This window comes from Pectinophora gossypiella, chromosome 24 (genome assembly GCF_024362695.1).
Source record: "Pectinophora gossypiella chromosome 24, ilPecGoss1.1, whole genome shotgun sequence".
NCBI lineage: Eukaryota > Metazoa > Arthropoda > Insecta > Lepidoptera > Gelechiidae > Pectinophora > Pectinophora gossypiella.
The window spans coordinates 2045677-2065887 of NC_065427.1; the positions used below are offsets into that span (position 1 = coordinate 2045677).

A 20211-nucleotide genomic window follows, 5' to 3' on the forward strand; every position below is an offset into this window, starting at 1 on the left:
GAGCCGCCAAAGGCCCCTGACATGACTCCAGTAACGACAACATACTTACATAAGTAAGTAGTAACCGGGACCAATAGCTTAACGTGCCTTCCGAAGTACGGACCATCTTACTTTTCGGACAATCAGGTGATCAGCCTGTAATGTCCTAACCAAACTAGGGATCACAACGAGATTTTTTGTGATATGTTCCTACCGGGAATCGAACCCGGGGCCTCTGGATTGTGAGCCGAATACCAACCTGGAAAGCTTTCTCTTGTTAAAATATTCAGGCAGAGTTATGTTTTGAGTTAGCATCCGTACCAGATTTTTCAGTCCAGAATCTTAGACCTAAATAACTATGATCAATAGGCTGATCACCCGAAGCTAGCTGGTGCATAATATCCAACCTGGAATTTTGTATCAGATCGCTGTAAGTTGTCTTCCGATTGCTTGCGATTCTGTTGTATTAGGTGTTTATGTATGTGCGTTTCCAAGACAAAAGCTTTTCTTGTTTCTGTCCTAATGTTTCTCGAGTCTCAAGTATTCAATGGATACATGAACTCCGTGAGGAAGCGTCCTGTATAGTCGGCGCCGGTCGCCACCTCTGGCACAAGTCTGACTGTTCTATTTATTTCAAAAACTCATAACTGTCAACAAAATTGCAAATAATCCGCAATTTATTATATTTATTTTATTTCAGCACTTTTGCTCCGGTGTGATTATTTTTAGAGAGTCTTGAGCTAGGTTCTATGGAGATTACTACGTCGTTGCATTCCTCAATATGTAGTTTCCGGTGCTTGGACGTCTGTTGTGATATATTGCTGTCCAGCTGATCTTTTGGGCTGGACATCTTGTTTTGCAGCATAAATATCGCGAGGGTTATTGCCTGTTACCAACGTCTTTGCTGCGTGAACGTTTACGAGCCTCCAAGAATCTATTCAGGCATTAATGGGTCATTCATAATGATTAAGTTCGACCTGCATATTTTAGAGCATGTAATTTATAGTATCTGAAATACTTGTATTTTGCGTCAACACAGTACGCGACATTATTCCTATGCATGTACGTCACATAATGTGTTATAGACCCAGGTTATGAGAGTTTAAAAATACGACAAAATCTCCTGTGTAGTGGTAAAATTGCATGGTTCAATTAGAAAAAAATAAGTGGTAGTGGTAGTGGTGGTGGTGGTGGCACTGTTTATTTATTTATTTTGCAATTCACATGGCATTTCAGTACATACAATTCGTATGTACATGCGTATGACACTCGGTAAGGAAACCGCAATAAAATAAATGTAAGAGAGCGCTATATATCAATTACTCTTTTATAATTTTCACATTATATATGGTATATAATAATATATTATATGGTACGTAGTGCGTTCGCTGCGAAAGCAGCTTCGCGTGTCTTGTGTTTGTTCGAAAATGTTCTCTCCTCCAAATCTATCTCTAACGGTTGACCAAATATGGAAAACTTTGTTTGGCTAATTTGTATTTCCGTCCCTACATTATTTCATCTGTACATCATTTTTAACCCCCGATGCTCCTTCTGGGAGAACAATTATGTCAGTCAGTAAGTCAGTGGGTTTCTATATTATAGTAATATTACTTAAGTAAAAGTTTGTTTTGCAAAGATTGTTATCGTATATAGATATAAAAAGATCTTAGCAGGCATTAAAGAATATTCTATCGCAAATAGAAACGGAAAACGACCTTTTACGAGGTTAATAGCATGTTTTTTGTTTTCATTTTTCCCGCGCAATTGTCCGTTTCTGCGCATTACCCGTTCAATATATTACGTTCCACATATAAGAAGTTCTAGCAAATATATTAATATTTTGATGTGGCATTCTTGGCTGCCATTCACGGCTCGACATGACGATGTATGTTACCGATTATTTCTGACGACATTTAATAATTTTGATATTAAAATACTTGTATACAAAATTAGTAGATATTTGTGTATCCTTCCTGCGTCAGAACGCTAATGTAAATGATTTGTGTTATAATATTTAAATAATAATATGCGAATGTAATCTTGAAAGATTAATCATATACTTGCTTCGCTAAGGCTAATTATAGTCTTAAAAATAACGTATTTAGAATTGATTGACTGATCATTTTTCGTACTAAGATTATTGTTGGGTATTTTAGGAACCATTTTGATTTGTTACAAGAAGAGTTAAAGAATAAATAAAAAGACCAACTCCAAGATTGTGAACTGCTGAATTAGACAATTATATTGTTCTTGAATCTCGTACGCTTGTTTTCTGTCTTTATAATCATTAGTTCCAAAATAACGTAACTAAAAAAAAAAACAATATCCCTGCCGTGTAGGTATCTTCCCAAGCATATCGTAAAGGAGTTGAAACACATTATTTGCAGAGTATCTGCTTTATCGGAAGGAACAAGTGTAAGTATTTAATAAAAATCTGAGAATCTGGGTTGATACGACACCAGCCGAGCTAAGTACCCTTTATAGTTTTAATCTTACATTTCAAAAATGCTCAAATTTTAATACTAAGAAGCTGTAACATGTTTAACCTAAATAAGGATTTTATCTATCTATCTAATAAAAACTCTCTTTTAAAAATATCAACTATAACAAAAGCAAAATATACTAATAGTGTAAATGATGGTTTATACTAATTTATCGAAAGGATGTTGATATTGACTCTTTCTGAACAGATGCTTTAGTCATGAAAAGAGCAAATTCCGGTCCAATAGTTATAATTGGAGGCAAACCTATAAGTTGTGTCAAAGAAAAGTACGATTTCCACATAACATTAAAACAAAATGTCCATCTACACACACATCAACCTGTAGTATGCTTAGAAGCGAGCAAATGCTTTTAATTCTGGAAAGTGGAGCAGATTTTCAACGATATCTACATCCGTACTACAAACTACATAGTATAAAGAGATGTAGATAACAGGTCTCATGATGACTCAACCGGTTGAATCTTAGAGATGCTAGGAAAGACTCGGCCAGTGATTCATTCTTCATTCAACAGTTTCTCACACTTGGCTTAATAGTGACGGGTCACTAGCTGGCTAGGCATTTGCTATTCTATTCGTTTTATAAAAAGAGTCGTCTATTTAATTACTGACTTACTCAATGGTAAACTCTTACTCACTCTTACAAACTTTCTCTCTCTCTCTCTCTCTCGACTGTTACTCTTTTTATAAATCAAATAGAATACTTTTATCTAGCTACAATTTTCATTTTAGAGAAAGAACTTAATGCTAACGTGGACTACAAATATAGCTTTCACGACTAAACATTCACAGCAGGACTGAATGACTTATATTACTTCAAAATTGACTTGGTTAAAGAATGATGATGGATTGGATTGGATTTAAGAAAATTTCAACTGCAGCAAAATATTCGTATATATTTACATAGGTACTTAAGATTAATTTGTCTCTCAGGTAATAAGATTTAATGTGTTTGTATGAAATATATTTCGCACGAGAGCTGCAGTTATTTAGATTCAAAATTAGACTATCTTGTTGATTAATGCAGCAGTAACATTGATTACTTCCTGAAATTGCGTGGAAGATATATCTATATGTGATAACTATTGACGTTTAGATAACTTTGTTGAAAGAGTTAAGGAAGGTTATGGTGAGAAGAAGATTTATGAACATTAAACAATCTGACACATAAACGTAAGAAATATTAAACATTACGCAAATGCAATAGCTCTAGCCATGTGCCACAAACAAACACTACAAACGCGGCGTGAGTTATAAAAGACGCTTATTTCAGCACGTTTATTATTGAAATTGTGAAATTGAATTCAAATAAAGACGTGTAGTATGCGTAATAATGTTTATTACGTAATATTTGTAATTTTGGCGTGTAGTATCCAAAAATTGGAATTCACCCACATTTGTAAATACTTGTTAAATGTTACGATCTAGTGTGAAGCGTTTTATAGCATCTTAAGGTAGTCTTTCCTTGTAGATCTGTTCCATGCAGCTCATTTTTAGTTTTATATTTTACGACAGCCATCAAATTAATATTTTTTTAGTTTTTGATTGCGGTTTACAAACAGACCACGAGTTCTTGTTTTATCTTTGATGTGTTTAGTCAGGCTGCCTCAGGGACGCATCTTTGGACCGAAATGTTTCGTTGTGGTTTCATGATTATTTTTTGATAGAATAAATATTTTGTCATTTTTCGAAGGTTGTAAGGTCATGTTTTCATGTTTGTTTGTCAATAATAACTTGGAGGTATTAGATATGGATGTACGGATGATATAAGTAGAGTATTCAATATAAGAAGAGTCACTATTTACTTTGTATTGGACACCGAAATGACAGCTTAATACTAAAAAAATATTTCATGTATATTGTTGTTAATTTGACTTAAGTGTTATGAATATCATAATTCATAAGTGAAGTGATACAAAACCTTTTTATTTTTGCTTATTTCTTTACTTTGTGACTGTAGTAAATTGATCCACAACCAACAGAATGTAACAAGATGTATGTTTATTGTGAACATCCTGTGAACACGGCAGCTGCGTGTTACATATTACGATGTTGCCGGCATCATAATTAAAATAAATACGTTTTGGAGGAATCTGGAGCCACTCTCATAATCTAGGTGGTGTGCGAGTTATGATTTGGACTAGAAGCTGATAATATAGCACCTACTCCACTATGCCTTTATTCTTGGATACTTCCATATCTTCTTCTTCTTATAGTGTGACTTCCATAATTACCATCGCCAACTATTAAGTTGGTCTAACAGAAAACTCAGTGGAGACGGTATTAAGTACATCTTGCGATGGATGTACCTCTGATTAGTATTGGGAATATAGTTGTGAGGTTATATTACGTAATGTTCGATTTGACGGGTGACACTTGATATTGCCAGGGTCTCCGTGGTCCAGTGGTTGAGCGTTAGGCTCACGATCCGGAGGTCCCGGGTTCGAATCACCGGTGGGGAAATTGCACAAAATATAATTTGTGATCCCTGGTTTCGTTAGGACATTACTGGTCACCTGATTGTCCGAAAGTAAGATGATGGATGGTACGGAAGGCCCGATTACTACTTACTGATGTAAGTACGTAGTCGTTACATGAGCTATGTCAGGGGCCTATGGAGGGTCAACAAACTGATAACTCTTACAGCAGAGTTGATGAAGTTGGTAATCCATCTCACAACCCACACGATAGAAGAAGAAGACGAGTTGACTTTGCCATATGGAAATCACATTATTTATTTTTTAATGCATCGAGGTTCTGGTACATCTAAATTTATTAATTCGGAAACCTTTCTCCTCCATGGTGTCCTAGTTAGATATGGCCTTTAGAGAAAGGACGTGAGTATTTAATTAAAATGTTCAACTTTCAAGGAAGTGTTACAGTATTTAGATCTATTTAAACAGTTGTCAACTTGCTTTTAACTCGCTGGCCGCAGAGAGACAATATTGTTGTAAATGTTGACAGATATGATATAACACTAGAACATTCTCACTTGTACCCCTCTGCCATAAATTTTCCCCACAATCCAGTGGACCGCTCTTTGAAAGGTGACGTAGAACTATGTCAAAGTAAATCCGAGGATTTATGCGGCGTTTTACAACGTGCCACCCACTGCTAGTTATTTTGAAATGGTTTTAAAATAATATTGTAGTAAATAACGAGTTGATAATCGTGGGTTGGTTAAAAATGTTAATTCGTTCGAATGTTTGACAGTTGCGTGTTTAAATTGCGGATCTTATGTGTGGGGCGGTTCGTCACTAATCTTTCGTTTAGTGTGAGTCAACTGTGTCAAAGTCATGTGGGCTAAGTATACTAATTTTATAATTTAATAAATTAGAGTTTCTCGCGCCTGGTTTGACTGGAAGTATTTATCAAAGTTATTAGTGGAATGCCAGTTCTGGCATCGTACGGATACAAAGTATTTAAGATTTTGCGCTCTACCTTTCTACAGTAGATCTATACGTACATACATACATAGACTCCCACCTGCGATATCTTAAAAAAGGTTCATAAGTCACATTGATCCAATTGAAGCAATTCATCTAACATCATATCATAAACTGCCTATATACGTCCCACTGCTGGGCACAGGCCACCCCTCAATCAACCGGAGGGGGTATGGAGCATACTCCACCACGCTGCTCCACTGCGGGTTGGTGGAGGTGTTTTTACGGCTAATAGCCGGGACCAACGGCTTAACGTGCCCTCCGAAGCACGGAATCATCTTACTTTTTCGGACAATCAGGTGATTCAAGCCTGAAAGGTCCTTAGCAAACAAAGGACAGTCTCACAAAGTGATTTCGACAATGTCCCCATCGGGAATCGAACCCGGGCCTCCAGATCGTGAGCCTAACGCTCTAACCACTAGACCACGGAGGCTATTAGCTTTTTATTGCTTTCTTAGATGTTAGCAATTCATCTAAGAAAGCAATATTGCAATTTGACATATAAAAGTAAGTGCGCAATGCAAACAAATGTCAAATAGCAATATCGCTTTCTTAGATGAATTGCTTCGATGTGGTCATTTTAACCCCCCTGGAGGTCTTGAGGGCAACCAGTTAATTTATTAATTTGCACCTTACACTTTTGCACCTTATCGTGCCGTCCCTTGTTTTATGATTTTGGAAACATTTAAAATAAGCTAAAGAGAGTAGAAGAAGTGTTCGACCATAAAAAGTGACTAAATCTGTCACAGTTCGGACACGACAGGAACCACGGTCCAGTTAATGTGGAACTGATGAATTAAACTATGATTACTGAGTCAGGTGCCAAGTTAAACTGGCCTAGTTTCAGAAGATGTGTAGAATTGAGGAGGTTATTTCATTTCCATAGTGTTATTCCGTTTTCACACGATCCGCTTAGCTTTTAGAAGTTATTCAAGTATTTGAATTTGCTCGGTCGAGAGTTTTCAAAAAGTATACTTAAAGTATATCAAAATAAACTTATTTTGCGTTTCTGAGATTTATGTGACTTGACCTGTATTGGAAGGTTGGAAGATCAGGCATGCAGTCGCGTTTGTGAAAAACCGGATCTGTCGAATTTTTAGCTTAGGTAATTGGACCTCGTCAAAACGAGATGAGATGCGGAACTTCAAATAAACAAACATTTCAATAAAGAAATCTCTGAAACGCATTTTAATTGAGAAGTTAGAAGAAGCTACGTAAGTTGGTTCTCTCTCTCCATAAGTCCATAAGTTGGTTATGGATTTGATAATTTTAGCGCTCCTCATTTGTCCGACCAGACAGAGTACTCCATCTCTACAATAAGTCACATCCAAAAAAAAAAGGTAACTACAACTACCCATTATCTGTGCTCGTCAGTGAAGGTGCAGAATTCACAAAATGAAGCGTCACTTTATTTAGCACTTCAATTTGCACTTTGTAAATTGTCACTTACACAATTTTACAATTCATAGTTACTTTGGACTCGTAGTATGTACTGACTATTCCAGCACTTTATATTTTATGAGCGTAGTAAACATATAACTGTTCATAAACGCCACTGGAGCGTGTAATTTTATTAACCTCTTACAGCATTATATTGGCAAACGATAATTTATGAATATGCTTTGTAATATTTGTCATCAAATCATGAATAAGTTAAGAAATTCCTATGTCTCGTGACAGAACTTTTTGAGGAGTTTATAATAATATGTATATCATTAATATTTGAGGAAGTTGTTAAGTAAAATAGACAGCTTTACAACATAGTCAAATGAGATGATACATTTCACGAAACGTCAAAACGAACATTTTCAACGGAATTTGAAGGGAATGTGTATTAAAATATCGTCATGTGACGTCATCAATAAAAACGTCGTTCTCATCATAATTTCATTCATAAATAAAAATGTAAGAAAAATTAATTTGATTTTTGATCATACTGGCTATTGGACTGATATTCATTTCTAGATTAGATTAGCATTTTATAATTTATGTTTGCCTCAATCCAAAACCATTCCTATTATGAAGGTGCCTACTTCTGTTTATGGAGCCAAAATACTATTCTACAGTTCGCAAGAATGCACACCAAAAATCCTATTTCCGCAAAAAGAAAGATTGTTAGTAAAGCGTTTTGTGTTAAACACTTTAAGCCCAATATAATATTCGACTTTTAAACCAACATTAAAACAAAAATCTTCAAAGTTAATCTTCAAAAAGTCCATTTGACATTTGTAATGCTCAGTCTGACAGGAGTCATACTTCAAGACAGATTCAAACAAGAATTTTGTTTCTAGATTTTATTACACTGGTGTATTAATAATTTCCGTCGAATTCACACTTTTGATTAATGGGGTGCCGTGTGGTATGTAGGCTGGATTTGAAATAAAATAATCAAAATACTACGTAGTTTCAAGTCATATTTTAAATTATTGGGGTAGAGCCATGGTCGAGTTGTAACTTTCCGCCCGCGCACTCGTACGCATTGACATCGAGGAAATGAGGATAAAATTGCCCATTTCTCCCATCAGGTGTCGCTACTGTTGAGTGTTCTTAAATATTTACAGTTTCTCATACTATTTTAGTAAACAAACATAATTGTTTTGGTTATATTTTTACACTATAACCCTTTGTTCAGCGTTTAACTGCAAATTAGTGTTATATTTCTTCCCTTAAGACCGGAAAGAAGAAAACATCATTATAAAAACTTATTTTCAATCAAAACTGCCTTTTTCCAACTGGCTGGTTTTTCGTAACTTAAGGGTAAGGTTAGGTTCAAGTAGGGCTCACGATCTCGATGGGGACGTTGTCAAAATCACTTTGTAGCACTTTGTTTTGTTTGGTAAAGACGTCACCTGATTGCCTGAAAAAGTAAGATGATTCCTTCGGAAGGACAGTTAAGCCGTCCCGGATCACTAGCCCAACCGCCTCCACTAAGCCGCAGTGGAGCAGCGTGGTGGAGTATGCTCCATACCTCTAGTGGTTGATTAAGGGGAGGCTTGTGCACTGCAGTGGCATGTACGGTCACGAGCATTAATATGTATACACTTTGGTACCATGTCACATTAACTTTTTTTGAGAAATTGAACTGTATGTCTCACTAAATGTCAAATATGTTAGTGCGACACAGTCCTAAAGTGGGTACATTATATTACTCATGAGTTATATAGGCTGTTTATGTTTATGTATGAGTCTGAGCAAGGTAACCTAATTCGAGCCTAATTACCTGATTGGACGACGGCTAGACATTGACAACAATAATCTATGAGAAAGAACAAAGATGTCAAACTGATTGATTAATTGTTTTTTAACTGGCTCGAACAGGTATTGTCGATAAATCATACCTGTCATAATGATTACATTTAATTGGCTATTCGACAAAATGAAAATTTTCTCCGGAATTTGTATGCAAATACTGTTATATGACGTCATCAATACGGCGAAACGTAGTACTCGTTGTTACTTAATACATAAATCATCATCTCCTTAGCATTATCCCGTTTCTCACAGGGTCCGCTTACCTGACCTGAAGATTTGACAGGTCCGGTTTTTTACAGAAGCGACTGCCTGTCTGACCTTCCAACCCGCGAAGGGAAAATCAGCCCAATACAGGTTAGGTCACATACCTCCGAAAATGAATTTTACTTAATACATAAATAAAATTCTAAAATAAGTCAAACTGAAAATGAGATTGATTTCTGATCATCAAGCTATTGAGACCATGTTTGTAGTATATTTATTTTACCTAGAGAAGTTCTGACTTTAGAACTTTGTAAAAATATAGTATGTCAAATAAGTTGTGGATAATCCTTTATCAGTTAATAGCCCTCGTAGTCATAATGAGATTTTGACTTGAGTAAGTTTTGTAAACCAAACTTTGGTTGCTTTTAGTACTTCTTAAGAAATACTTATGCACGCTTGGTTTTTTTACATGCACTTTCTGGGTATCTGTTTTTTGATATTTTGTCGTTCGAAAGATTGAATATAATCTGTATTCGTCTACAGAAATATAGATACTTTTGTAGGACACATCTGACTCAGAACTCTGTCAACAATTTAAGAAATTTTACGATGCCTACTAGCTTACATTCTCCAACGTAAATCTATAAAACGAAATATAAAGATTATGAGTATGATAATAAAATTATGATATATTAATAGGTTAACCAGCTCTCCTTAAAAACATGTTAGGCTATTAAATAAATAATTTTACAACGTTTTAAATTATCAGTTTGGAAAAATATTAGTTATTTCACTTTTCCAGAAGCAAAGCTGAAATATAATAAAGTTGTCGCCAAGTGCTTCGTAGATGTTATATTTTAACGTAAAACTACCTACATAAGGGTTGCCAACAATTTTTATGATACTTTTTAATGAAAACTATAACGTACACTACGTATTTTTATATATATATCTTTTTGGCTGCCCGTAATTTTTCAATGCCAAGACGCTCTTGACACCTAACTAAAACTTATCGAGAATTTACTACGTTCGGAAAAGTTAAGCGGTCGAAATATCAACACTGGGTTTTTACTTATAAATTATGACCAATTACTATGTCACAGTGTTTCGTGAAAATTTAAAAAACCTGTGTGTTTTAATAGACATAACGACGGCTTTAAATAGCTGTAACGTGCATAATGCGTAGTATCAAATTCGCAGTAAATACCTATAGATAGTCTACACCGTCTTCGAGTGACACAGAAGAATAATAATATATTCAATAAAATGAAATTTCTAATTACCATTGTCAGCAAAAATCTGATTGTATTATAAATATCTACTTGTTCATCAATTATCTTCAATATAGACATTCTTAAAAATGACTAAATTATGAAACTCTTTAATTTCCCTGATGTCGTTAAAATTCTGTAAATTTTTGAATGAACAACAACCTTGATTTTGAAAAAATAAAATCGAATATCAAGTCACCTAAGATTTTTGCTGACAGCATCCAACTCATCTTCAACACCAGCTAAAAAGTCAGTGATCTCAACAATGCGTTTCTGACGTCACACTACACACACATTCCCACAACGTTTTCAATTTCAAGAAACACAACAAATAAATAAATGGCGTTTATGAGTGGTCTGTGGAACTCGATCGTTGGTGCCAACGAGAAAGAAGTCACTTGGGAAGAAATCACGAGAGTCTACTTTGACAATTTCCAAAAATATTTCTCAGTCTCTGAGATTGACAAGGAAGAGAAGCCGATAGTCTTCGCCGAAGCCCACAATATCTCCTTCAACAAAACCGGCCTTGGATTGAGCTATACGCCAATTAACTTTGTGACTGTCTACCATATTGATTCGCGAAAAGGTTTGTTTGTGTTTACGTCTTTATTACGTCTATAAAATCCAGGATGTCTTTAGAACACAACTTAGCATCCTTACTCAGCAGGGTCCACAGAATATCAGCGTCGTGGTTCACACCGCGGCTTTTACTGAGTAAGGCCCTTTTCTTTCAAGATGCCCATCGCCATCATTTTTGACGAACATATTTTTTGCTTTATTGTTCTTTGTGAAATTTGAAATGACGTCATCGGAGGAGCTAGAAACTGCTGTAAAGTAGTGTCTAATTATTTATCTCACATGGACACTATTTTCAACATCAATTGTTTTAGATGTTTCTGTATCAGCGCATCGTTGGCATGGCGTTTCCCTAAGATCCTTAAGGCTACGTCAACACTAACAGCTTACTTTAAAGTCTAAAGGCTCACATCATGTGAAAAATTTAGAATTCTTTGAATCGGCTGCACTACTTTTGCTTTTAAAGAGGAGTCAAGTAACTCGTGAGCCTCTGGGTGATTGGTAAGCTATCAGTGAAAATGTAGCTCACCGGTAATTTCCCATGAAACCAAGTGTTATGTGTTCTCTTCAAGCGAAGCTATATGGGCATTGCAGCTTCACAGCGTCATCGCAACGCTGTGATTTCAACGTACTGTCACGATGTTGCATCGCCTCATATTGCATGTCACTGTGATTTATATCTATGACGTCAGAGCGTCATCGCTCACGTGTCGCAACCGGCCCACAATACATTTGGTCGTGGTCTAATCATCCTGTGGTTTACCCGAGCCCCGGTACTGGACTTGCACCAATGAGTTATTTACGCTCGACTATTATAGAGGGCGATGCGTCTCACCACCTATCACGTTGGTGTAACAGAAAGCTCGTTGGCGCGTAGATTCTTAGTTCATCTTGCGGCAGAAGTACTTTTCAAGAGCCCTTAGCGCTATTTTACCACGATTCACGCACCCAATAATAAAAGTACTTAACTTTTGATTGCATTCCCCTGGCTTAGCTCTGCCAGCGGTTCTCCGACACCAGATTGAAAACCCTGCTGTAACTCTTCATTTTCCTACAGCGGAGGTAAAGATGCCGAGCGGACACATCGACCAGCCGGTCATTGAGGACAACCACGATGGCACTGTCAGCATCAAGTATGACCCTCGGGAGGAGGGCGTGCACGAGCTCTACGTCAAATATAATGGCGAGCATGTCCAGGGTATGTAAATTCCGTTTATTCTCCAAAATTTGTTTGTTTATGGCCAGCGACAAAATAAACACCTTGTTAAGATACTCTGCATTGCATATCCCTACTCTGGTAATCTACCTTATAACCCACACGATAGAATATCTCCCCCTAGTAAAAACCTCTTCTTCTAATCTCTTCTTCAACAGCTCTGGTGTCAGGGTTCTATTGAGCTCAACGCCTCTAGCATGTCTAATAACGACGGTTGATAGATAATAAACCTATCAACGTATACTTAGTGTATATTGGCTATCTAATTCATCTTAGAAAAGATGATATTTTTTCAAATAAATCAAAACGAATTACTTAACTTTCGAAACTCAAATTGCCTAGATGTGCAACTTCAGATAACTGACATAAATTTGACCTACGCTTTCCAGGTTCCCCCTACAAGTTCCATGTGGACTCGATCCCCTCGGGCTACGTGACGGCATACGGCCCTGGGCTGATCAGCGGAGTCAGTGGTGAACCAAGTCAGTTTACCATCAGCACCAAGGGCGCTGGTGCTGGGGGACTGTCCATGGCTGTGGAGGGGCCTAGCAAGGCTGAGGTGAGTTTGGAACACTTCAAAGATGAAGTCACGGAAGACCATGGAATTGTAGATTGTTCTTAAGAACACAGTAAGGCTAATGCTGTGATAGTAAGGAACGAGCGGATGTAGTCTATTAGATACTTACAATGGTTAAGGGTGTCGTAAAAATGGTCCTACACTTAGCAAAATTTCACTTCAATTTTGTATAAACCATCGACTTAGCCGGATTTTCCGAGTAAAATTACTATAATAGCTGGACTTGTAAAATTTTCAAAAGTTGATACACATCATCAAATGCCTTTACATTTTGATCAGATAATTCAGGGTTTCTGTGGTAACGGTGATACAATGAAAAACAAGAAAGAAAAAAATATATAAAATAAATGAAAGTAACTTAGTGTAAGTAAGTGAAAAGTTGATTCAATACCGTAGCCTACATTTATGTAAAAATGTTTATGATGTGGTTGTAATTTATTAATGAGTAAGACTCAATTAATCTGACAGTGACAACTGATGCAAGTGTGCTCGTATTGTTTTTTTAATATTCACTGGCACAGGTATCAAACGCAATGTAAAAGTATCAAAGCATATTCTACAGAACTGTTACATAGGCTTTATTAAGGCATAATAAAATAATAAACAAATACTTACACTCACCTTGATCTTGTTGAGTTGCAATTATAAAAAAAGTTCGGCATATGTAGTCACAGCATTTAATAACTCACTGAACACTAAGTTTTGCATGACAATTTTTATATCAAACAACATACACACAAAATAAAACAACCCCAATTGTTAATTATCAGACGAACAGCGATTAGCAAAACACCGAAATCGACTTTTTATAAATTGACAGTAGCGATCGCGTGGGTAGTAGTATACCCACTTTTTAGAATATTACAAAATTATAATGCCCGAACTATAGACCTTCTTTTTTTTGTTTTGGTTTACCCGAAGGGTAAGGCAAAGGGATCTATGCCCATACATCCATATCTTACGTATTTATTTTCTTGATGATTAATGAAATGATGAAAGGTGATGATGATGAAACCTAAGCCCTACCCTCGGAGCAGACTCCTACTCCGAACCCCAAACGAATTAACTCAAAAGTCCGCATAAACTTTCGAGTTATGAAGCGGCTTGTTGGCACGAAGCGAAAATAGGTAGATACACTTTGTTTATTGAATATTCCGATATAATAACACTGCCGCGAATGTTTTCCGACTAACTTAATGCGATGATTAACCGCAAAACACCACTTCGTATTAATTATTTAGATTATTCAATGAAGAAAGCAACTGTCCCGTTCCCGTTCCCGCCAAAAGCCCCCGAACCATAGACCATGTATAACAAATAGGCAACTAATATCTGTAGAAAAAGAGTCCGCGGCGAATCTTGCCACAAGCGACGGCGTGTAACGACACTTTACAACTGATATTGCGCTTTGTTTGAACAGCAATAACATCTAAGTTTGATGAGGCTAGTCCTCCACCTCACAACCCACACGATAAGAAGAAGGAGATCTAAGTTTGAGGGAACGAACTTATACTATCTACATGACTTAATGTATACGTATTTATAACACATTTTTAGAGAAACTCCTTAAGGAATGTTAGTCTATTTTAGAGAGAAAATAACATCCGTAATACAGGACTATCCGGAAATTCAGAAGACGGCAAAGAATTCCACTCCCTAGTTAGTGCCTATAATGAAGGACGACGCGAAGCGCTTTGTGCGAATTGTTGGAATATCCACCAAATAGGGATGGAACCCGGCTGTACGTCTGGAAGTCCGAAGATAAAAGGGGGATGGTGGAATGAGCTCGTGTAGATCGCGGGCACACTCGAACTAATAAAACTGATGAAACACCATCTATATTGGTTTTGGTAAAAGTAGCCTGGAAAGTCCGTCATAGATAGATAGAATCTTATGGTTTCTTTTCTTTTTTATCTTATCTCATATGTATTTATTTAACAGTTTATTGTACACAGAACAGGATAAAAACAATAAGACTAACACAAGACAGACAAACAGTTCAGTTTATTTCTAGTAGAAATCTCTTCCAGCAGATCGGAAAAGAGATAAACTTAGAAACTAAGACTCCCTCATTCTTTTTCCTCGTTCTTTGGTTTCCTTTTTTTTATTGGCTGCATGTAATATTGTTTGTACATTCCAGATCACCTGTCATGACAACAAGGATGGCACGGTGGCAGTATCCTACTTGCCGACCGCCCCTGGAGAGTATAAAGTCTCCGTCAGGTTCGGAGACAAGCACATCAAGGGATCGCCTTTCACTGCTAAGGTAAATATTTTTATTAAGTGCTAAATAAAATGACCTCCGTAATCATGTACGCAGCCTTCGTGGTCTAGTGGTTAGAGCGTTAGGCTCACGATCTGGAGGTCCGGGTTCGATTCCCGATGGGGACATTGTCAAAATCACTTTGTGAGACTGTCCTTTGTTTGGTAAGGACGTTTCAGGTTTGAATCACCTGATTGTCCGAAAAAGTAAGATGATTCCATGCTTCGGAGGGCACGTTAAGCCGTTGGTGCTATTAGCCGTAAAAACGCCTCCACCAACCCGCAGTGGAGCAGCGTGGTGGAGTATGCTCCATACCCCCTCCGGTTGATTGAGGGGAGGCCTGTGCCCAGCAGTGGGACGTACCTATATAGGCAGTTTATATAATCATGTACACAGAATAATATGACTTATTTGACTAATAGTTACAGAAAGATTTCATCAATATCAACATTGTTATGCAACATTACTTATAATTTAATTACCAATATCAAACCATTCCCGATCTGGTCAAAGTAGGAATTTAACTTTCCTAAATGCAGCGTTGTTGAATATGCTTCTAATTTGGGCCCAGACTGTCGAGATTTCGATCAGTTGCCAAGGACAATCTCGGCAAAAAATCATTCTTGTATTTTATGACTTTTCAGGTGACGGGTGAGGGTCGCAAGAGGAACCAGATCTCTGTAGGCAGCTGCAGCGAGGTCACTCTGCCGGGGAAAGTCGCCGATACTGACATCAGAGTCCTCAATGCCTCTATTCAGGTATTATACCGCCACTAAGCCCCCGACAATAGCGTGGCTCTTAAATTAGTGATGACCGCCACTACGAGCAAAATCAGTGTGTCATAGGAGATTAGATTTGGAGATTGGATTTGGATAAAGAATATGAAGCTATTCTTCTTCTTCTTTGCGAGTCGATGGCGATCGAAACTAAATTTTTGCTGACCAATAATTGGCCACGCTTACGGCATTGTCAGTGGCTTCGTACAGGTCTTTAATAGTGCAGATGTTATGAAGCTATTTGAAGAGCTTGTTTTGTCTTATACGTTTAGATTTGATTACTACGTATACCATGATGACTTTTCCCAATTCACAGAAGCCATGGAATTTCGCTACGATACAGTAGGAAGAAAATAGGAAATGAATAGTATGAAGTAGTCGTTATGGTGTATTTTTTCTGACATGTTTCAACATTAACATGATTAAACTTTCGATACCTATTTTAAATTATATTTCTATAATATTTTGGTTTATAAAATTATGTTCTTATAATATTCCTATTTTGAGTTGTGGCTCTATCTCAACCTTTTTATAGGCTCGCTCCCTGTTACATGAGACTTAATCATAGCTGGCGAGAAGTAGGTGTGTATATTATACACCTCTTCTTTTTTCTGTGACTTACTGTAGGTTTGCCGCAAATGGCATTAATTGCTTGGTCAGAAGACCTTTGCCTATCCTTTCAATTTGTTGTTATGTTTTATGCTAAACCTTTTTGCAACAACATGCTTACTTATTTCCAGGCGCCATCGGGCCTGGAAGAGCCCTGCTTCCTGAAGCGCCTGCCATCCGGCAACATCGGCATCAGCTTCACTCCCCGTGAGGCTGGCCAGCACATCGTCTCCGTGAAGAAGATGGGTAACCACATCCAGAATTCTCCCTTCACCATCACCGTGCAGAGTCAGGAAGTTGGTGACGCTAAGAAAGTTAAGGTGAGGAGTTGATGCTAGAATTTTTCTGCTTAATTCAATAGAGACAACAACAATAAAAATGATCAAAAGAAAGGAAGAAACAGAGGAGGAAGGAAGAAAGAAATGAAGGAGAAGGATGGAAAAAAGGAAAGAATGTCCTTAAAGGATGACACATTTACTCGTAGAATACTTATTAAATCCTTGAATGTAGCCAAGCAGGTTTGGAGGAGTAAAATGGTTACTGTATTGCGATAATGTACAAATTGAAAGGCTATTATGAACTGTATCTTTACCAGCAAAATATTGCTTCTATGTTGTTCTGGAAGCGATTACAAAACAAAAAACACGTTCAGCTGCTTATTTTGTGGGGTATTCGAAAAATTCGACAGACGGATAGTTTTCTTTTCTTACGTGATGGAATTGATGGATATTGTCATGGGCGTTAGCTGATCCCTTGTCATATTAATCTTAGGCCTTCGCATCAGCAGTTGCTACAAGTTGACAGATTTCTGTGTACCTGGCTGAAAGTATGTGAATTGGATTCCTTTTTAGTGCGGTCGACTGTATAGCAAACGTTTGCGGGTTGATAGCACATTGTCGATCGGACGGAACTGAAGTACGTGAATTATCATCGCTAATTTTTAACTGATTGTGAAATTGTTGTGATTCAGGTTTCTGGCACCGCTCTGAAGGAAGGCAAGACTCACTGTGAGAATACGTTTTCCGTGGACACCAGGAACGCTGGCTACGGTGGTCTCTCACTCTCTATTGAAGGTGAGTGACAGAGAAGGGAGAAGGAAGGATAGAGAGAGAAATACAAATGTGATAGCACTTAGAATATTTGCGCCATCCATTTATTAAACAAATCACGAGCTTTGTTAAAATCAGCAGTCATTTTGGTTATTCAATATTATTTCAAAATATTTATATTTTACTCAAGTATAAATCGTATTAGATAAGAAAAGAACAGTTATATGTTGAATTTGGGAGACTAATATGACCATATTGAAGCGAGATGAGTGATTCATTTTGTGAGATGAATTTAGCTCGGCAACTGCCTATATAAATTGCTGCGGGGAAGAGAGTGTCTGTTTTATAACAGAACACAAGCTCACGACTACATGCTAATTGGGGTAGGCAGAGGTACACCCATCGGAAGATGAACTAAGTCTCTATGCCTTACTGAGCTTTCTGTTAGATCAACGTGATAGATGGTGAGCCGTATTGCCGTCTACAATGGTCGAGCCAACTGTATTAGTGAAAACTGCACTGTCTGTTTTGTACGTAGTATTATTCTTATCTCTTCTTTCTTTCTATAATGTTCTTCCATCACCAGGTCCTAGTAAAGCGGAGATCCAGTGCGCCGACACGAAAGACGGAGTGCTCGGAATCGGCTACAAGCCAACTGAGCCCGGATACTACATCATTAACCTCAAGTTTGCCGATCACCATGTTGAGGGCTCGCCATTCACTGTCAAGGTAACAATCCCTTTACTGTTGGTTGACACAATTTACTCTGTGTATTTGTTGTAGTCAAAGACCGATATCGCGATATCGTCACCTTAAAGTGGAAAGCGCAAAAGCGTTTTTTTGAAAAGTCACATTAAACAAAACCACAAAATAGATACACTAGCAATCCAGCTATGTAGTCTGTCCGCCGATGAACTGATCTATCCTAGGCTTGACCAACGCTTTCAGACCAACGCGAATTACATTCTTATTTTTAATTGACTGATGTATTTTTAGTCAAGTCTAAGAGTTCATAAAATTGGTAGTTAAACGCCAAAAATCTACCTTGCTCTTCAGGTGACTGGTGAAGGCAGCAATAGACAGAGAGAGAAGATCCAGCGCCAGCGCGACCAGGCGCCTTTGACTGAAGTTGGCACCAACTGCAAACTCACCTTCAAGATGCCTGGTAAGATATTTTAAAGAAGTCTACTCATCTGGCCACTAGGCTATCGGACTGTTTCAGCAAATTGTGAAACTATTCTATACTTTTCTTAGCAAGAAGTCTTTGTCTAGTATGCTCATGATCTCAAATAGTAACAACTTGGAGTTACTATAGGAGTACCTGATGTTTTACGTGAAACAGAGTCCCTCGCCATATTAGAAAAGTTGCTGCTAAAACGCGCAAATGGAACGCTGGTAGCGAGCATTTGTGTTAACTGTTGGAGTGTTCCATGATACGACTCGACTTTTCAAACCATGAAATGTATAGCTTTCCAAAATAATGTGAACCTATGTTCCCCAGGCATCACATCCTTCGATCTTGCGGCTACCGTCACCAGCCCAGGAGGCGTATCTGAAGACGCTGAAATCCAAGAGGTAGAAGATGGCCTCTACTCCGTGCACTTCGTTCCAAAAGAGCTGGGAGTCCACACTGTCTCCGTCAAATACCGGGAGATCCATATTCCAGGTAAGATTATAATCGTGAGACGTTGACAAAGATCTGGAGTCGAACGGTCTTAGAACCCGGGATTGGCACCTATAAAAAATATCTTTAGATTTCCAGAGATTTCCAAACATCTTGTCAGTCTGGATTCCTGATGATGACTCATTTATACCGCAACCAAATAGACACAGACAGACAGACAAAGGAATGAAACTTATAACAGCTCCTCGCGTAGCGTCACGGTTTAAAAATAATCTTACCCGGCGTGATTTCTATGTATTACTTATATCACAACATTTGAGATGGAAATCAATCATACAATCAGACAAGACACGTTAAAGCAAAACACGTTTACTAAGAGGATCCAAGCGTACGAGCTGGTGCCTTTTTTTGACGTGATTTATTGTAGCTTTGCCGCAAATGGCATTAACTACTTGGCCGGACAAATGGGGAGCGCTGAGGGCTCTCACCCGATACAAAATTTAAGACAACAGGCCTGAGGGTGCTAGACCAGGCAATGTCGGCGAAACTCATATTCGTATCCTAACTCTCATATTTTTCCAGGATCTCCCTTCCAATTCACCGTGGGCCCGCTCCGCGACTCAGGCTCCCACTTGGTGAAGGCTGGTGGTACTGGCCTAGAGCGCGGGGAGGCCGGTCGCTTCAACGAGTTCAACGTCTGGACCCGTGAGGCGGGAGCTGGTCAACTGGCGATATCGCTGGAGGGGCCCAGCAAGGCCGAGATCGACTTCAAGGATAGGAAGGACGGGTCCTGCGATGTGTCATACAAGGTCGATGAGCCTGGTGAGTCTTCTTCTTTATTCATTTAGATTCTTTATTGGGCATAAAGA

The 20211-nt window shown here is 37.9% G+C and overlaps 1 protein-coding gene across 10 annotated transcripts in view; it reads left to right on the top strand.

Moving 5' to 3' along the window:
* LOC126377833 (filamin-A) overlaps positions 1–20211 on the top strand; it is a 96472-nt gene that overhangs the window by 57741 nt on the left and 18520 nt on the right. For 7 of the 10 annotated variants that reach the window (XM_050025780.1, XM_050025781.1, XM_050025782.1 and 4 more), the window contains 10 exons: positions 12286–12426; positions 12834–13003; positions 15162–15287; positions 15929–16042; positions 16801–16989; positions 17640–17742; positions 18305–18447; positions 18775–18883; positions 19220–19384; positions 19925–20164. In XM_050025780.1, coding sequence (XP_049881737.1) covers positions 12286–12426; positions 12834–13003; positions 15162–15287; positions 15929–16042; positions 16801–16989; positions 17640–17742; positions 18305–18447; positions 18775–18883; positions 19220–19384; positions 19925–20164 — 1500 coding nt within the window. Of the gene's footprint in view, positions 1–10894; positions 11239–12285; positions 12427–12833; positions 13004–15161; positions 15288–15928; positions 16043–16800; positions 16990–17639; positions 17743–18304; positions 18448–18774; positions 18884–19219; positions 19385–19924; positions 20165–20211 lie in introns of all 10 variants that reach the window. The other 3 variants (XM_050025776.1, XM_050025775.1, XM_050025774.1) reach the window with 2 other exon arrangements.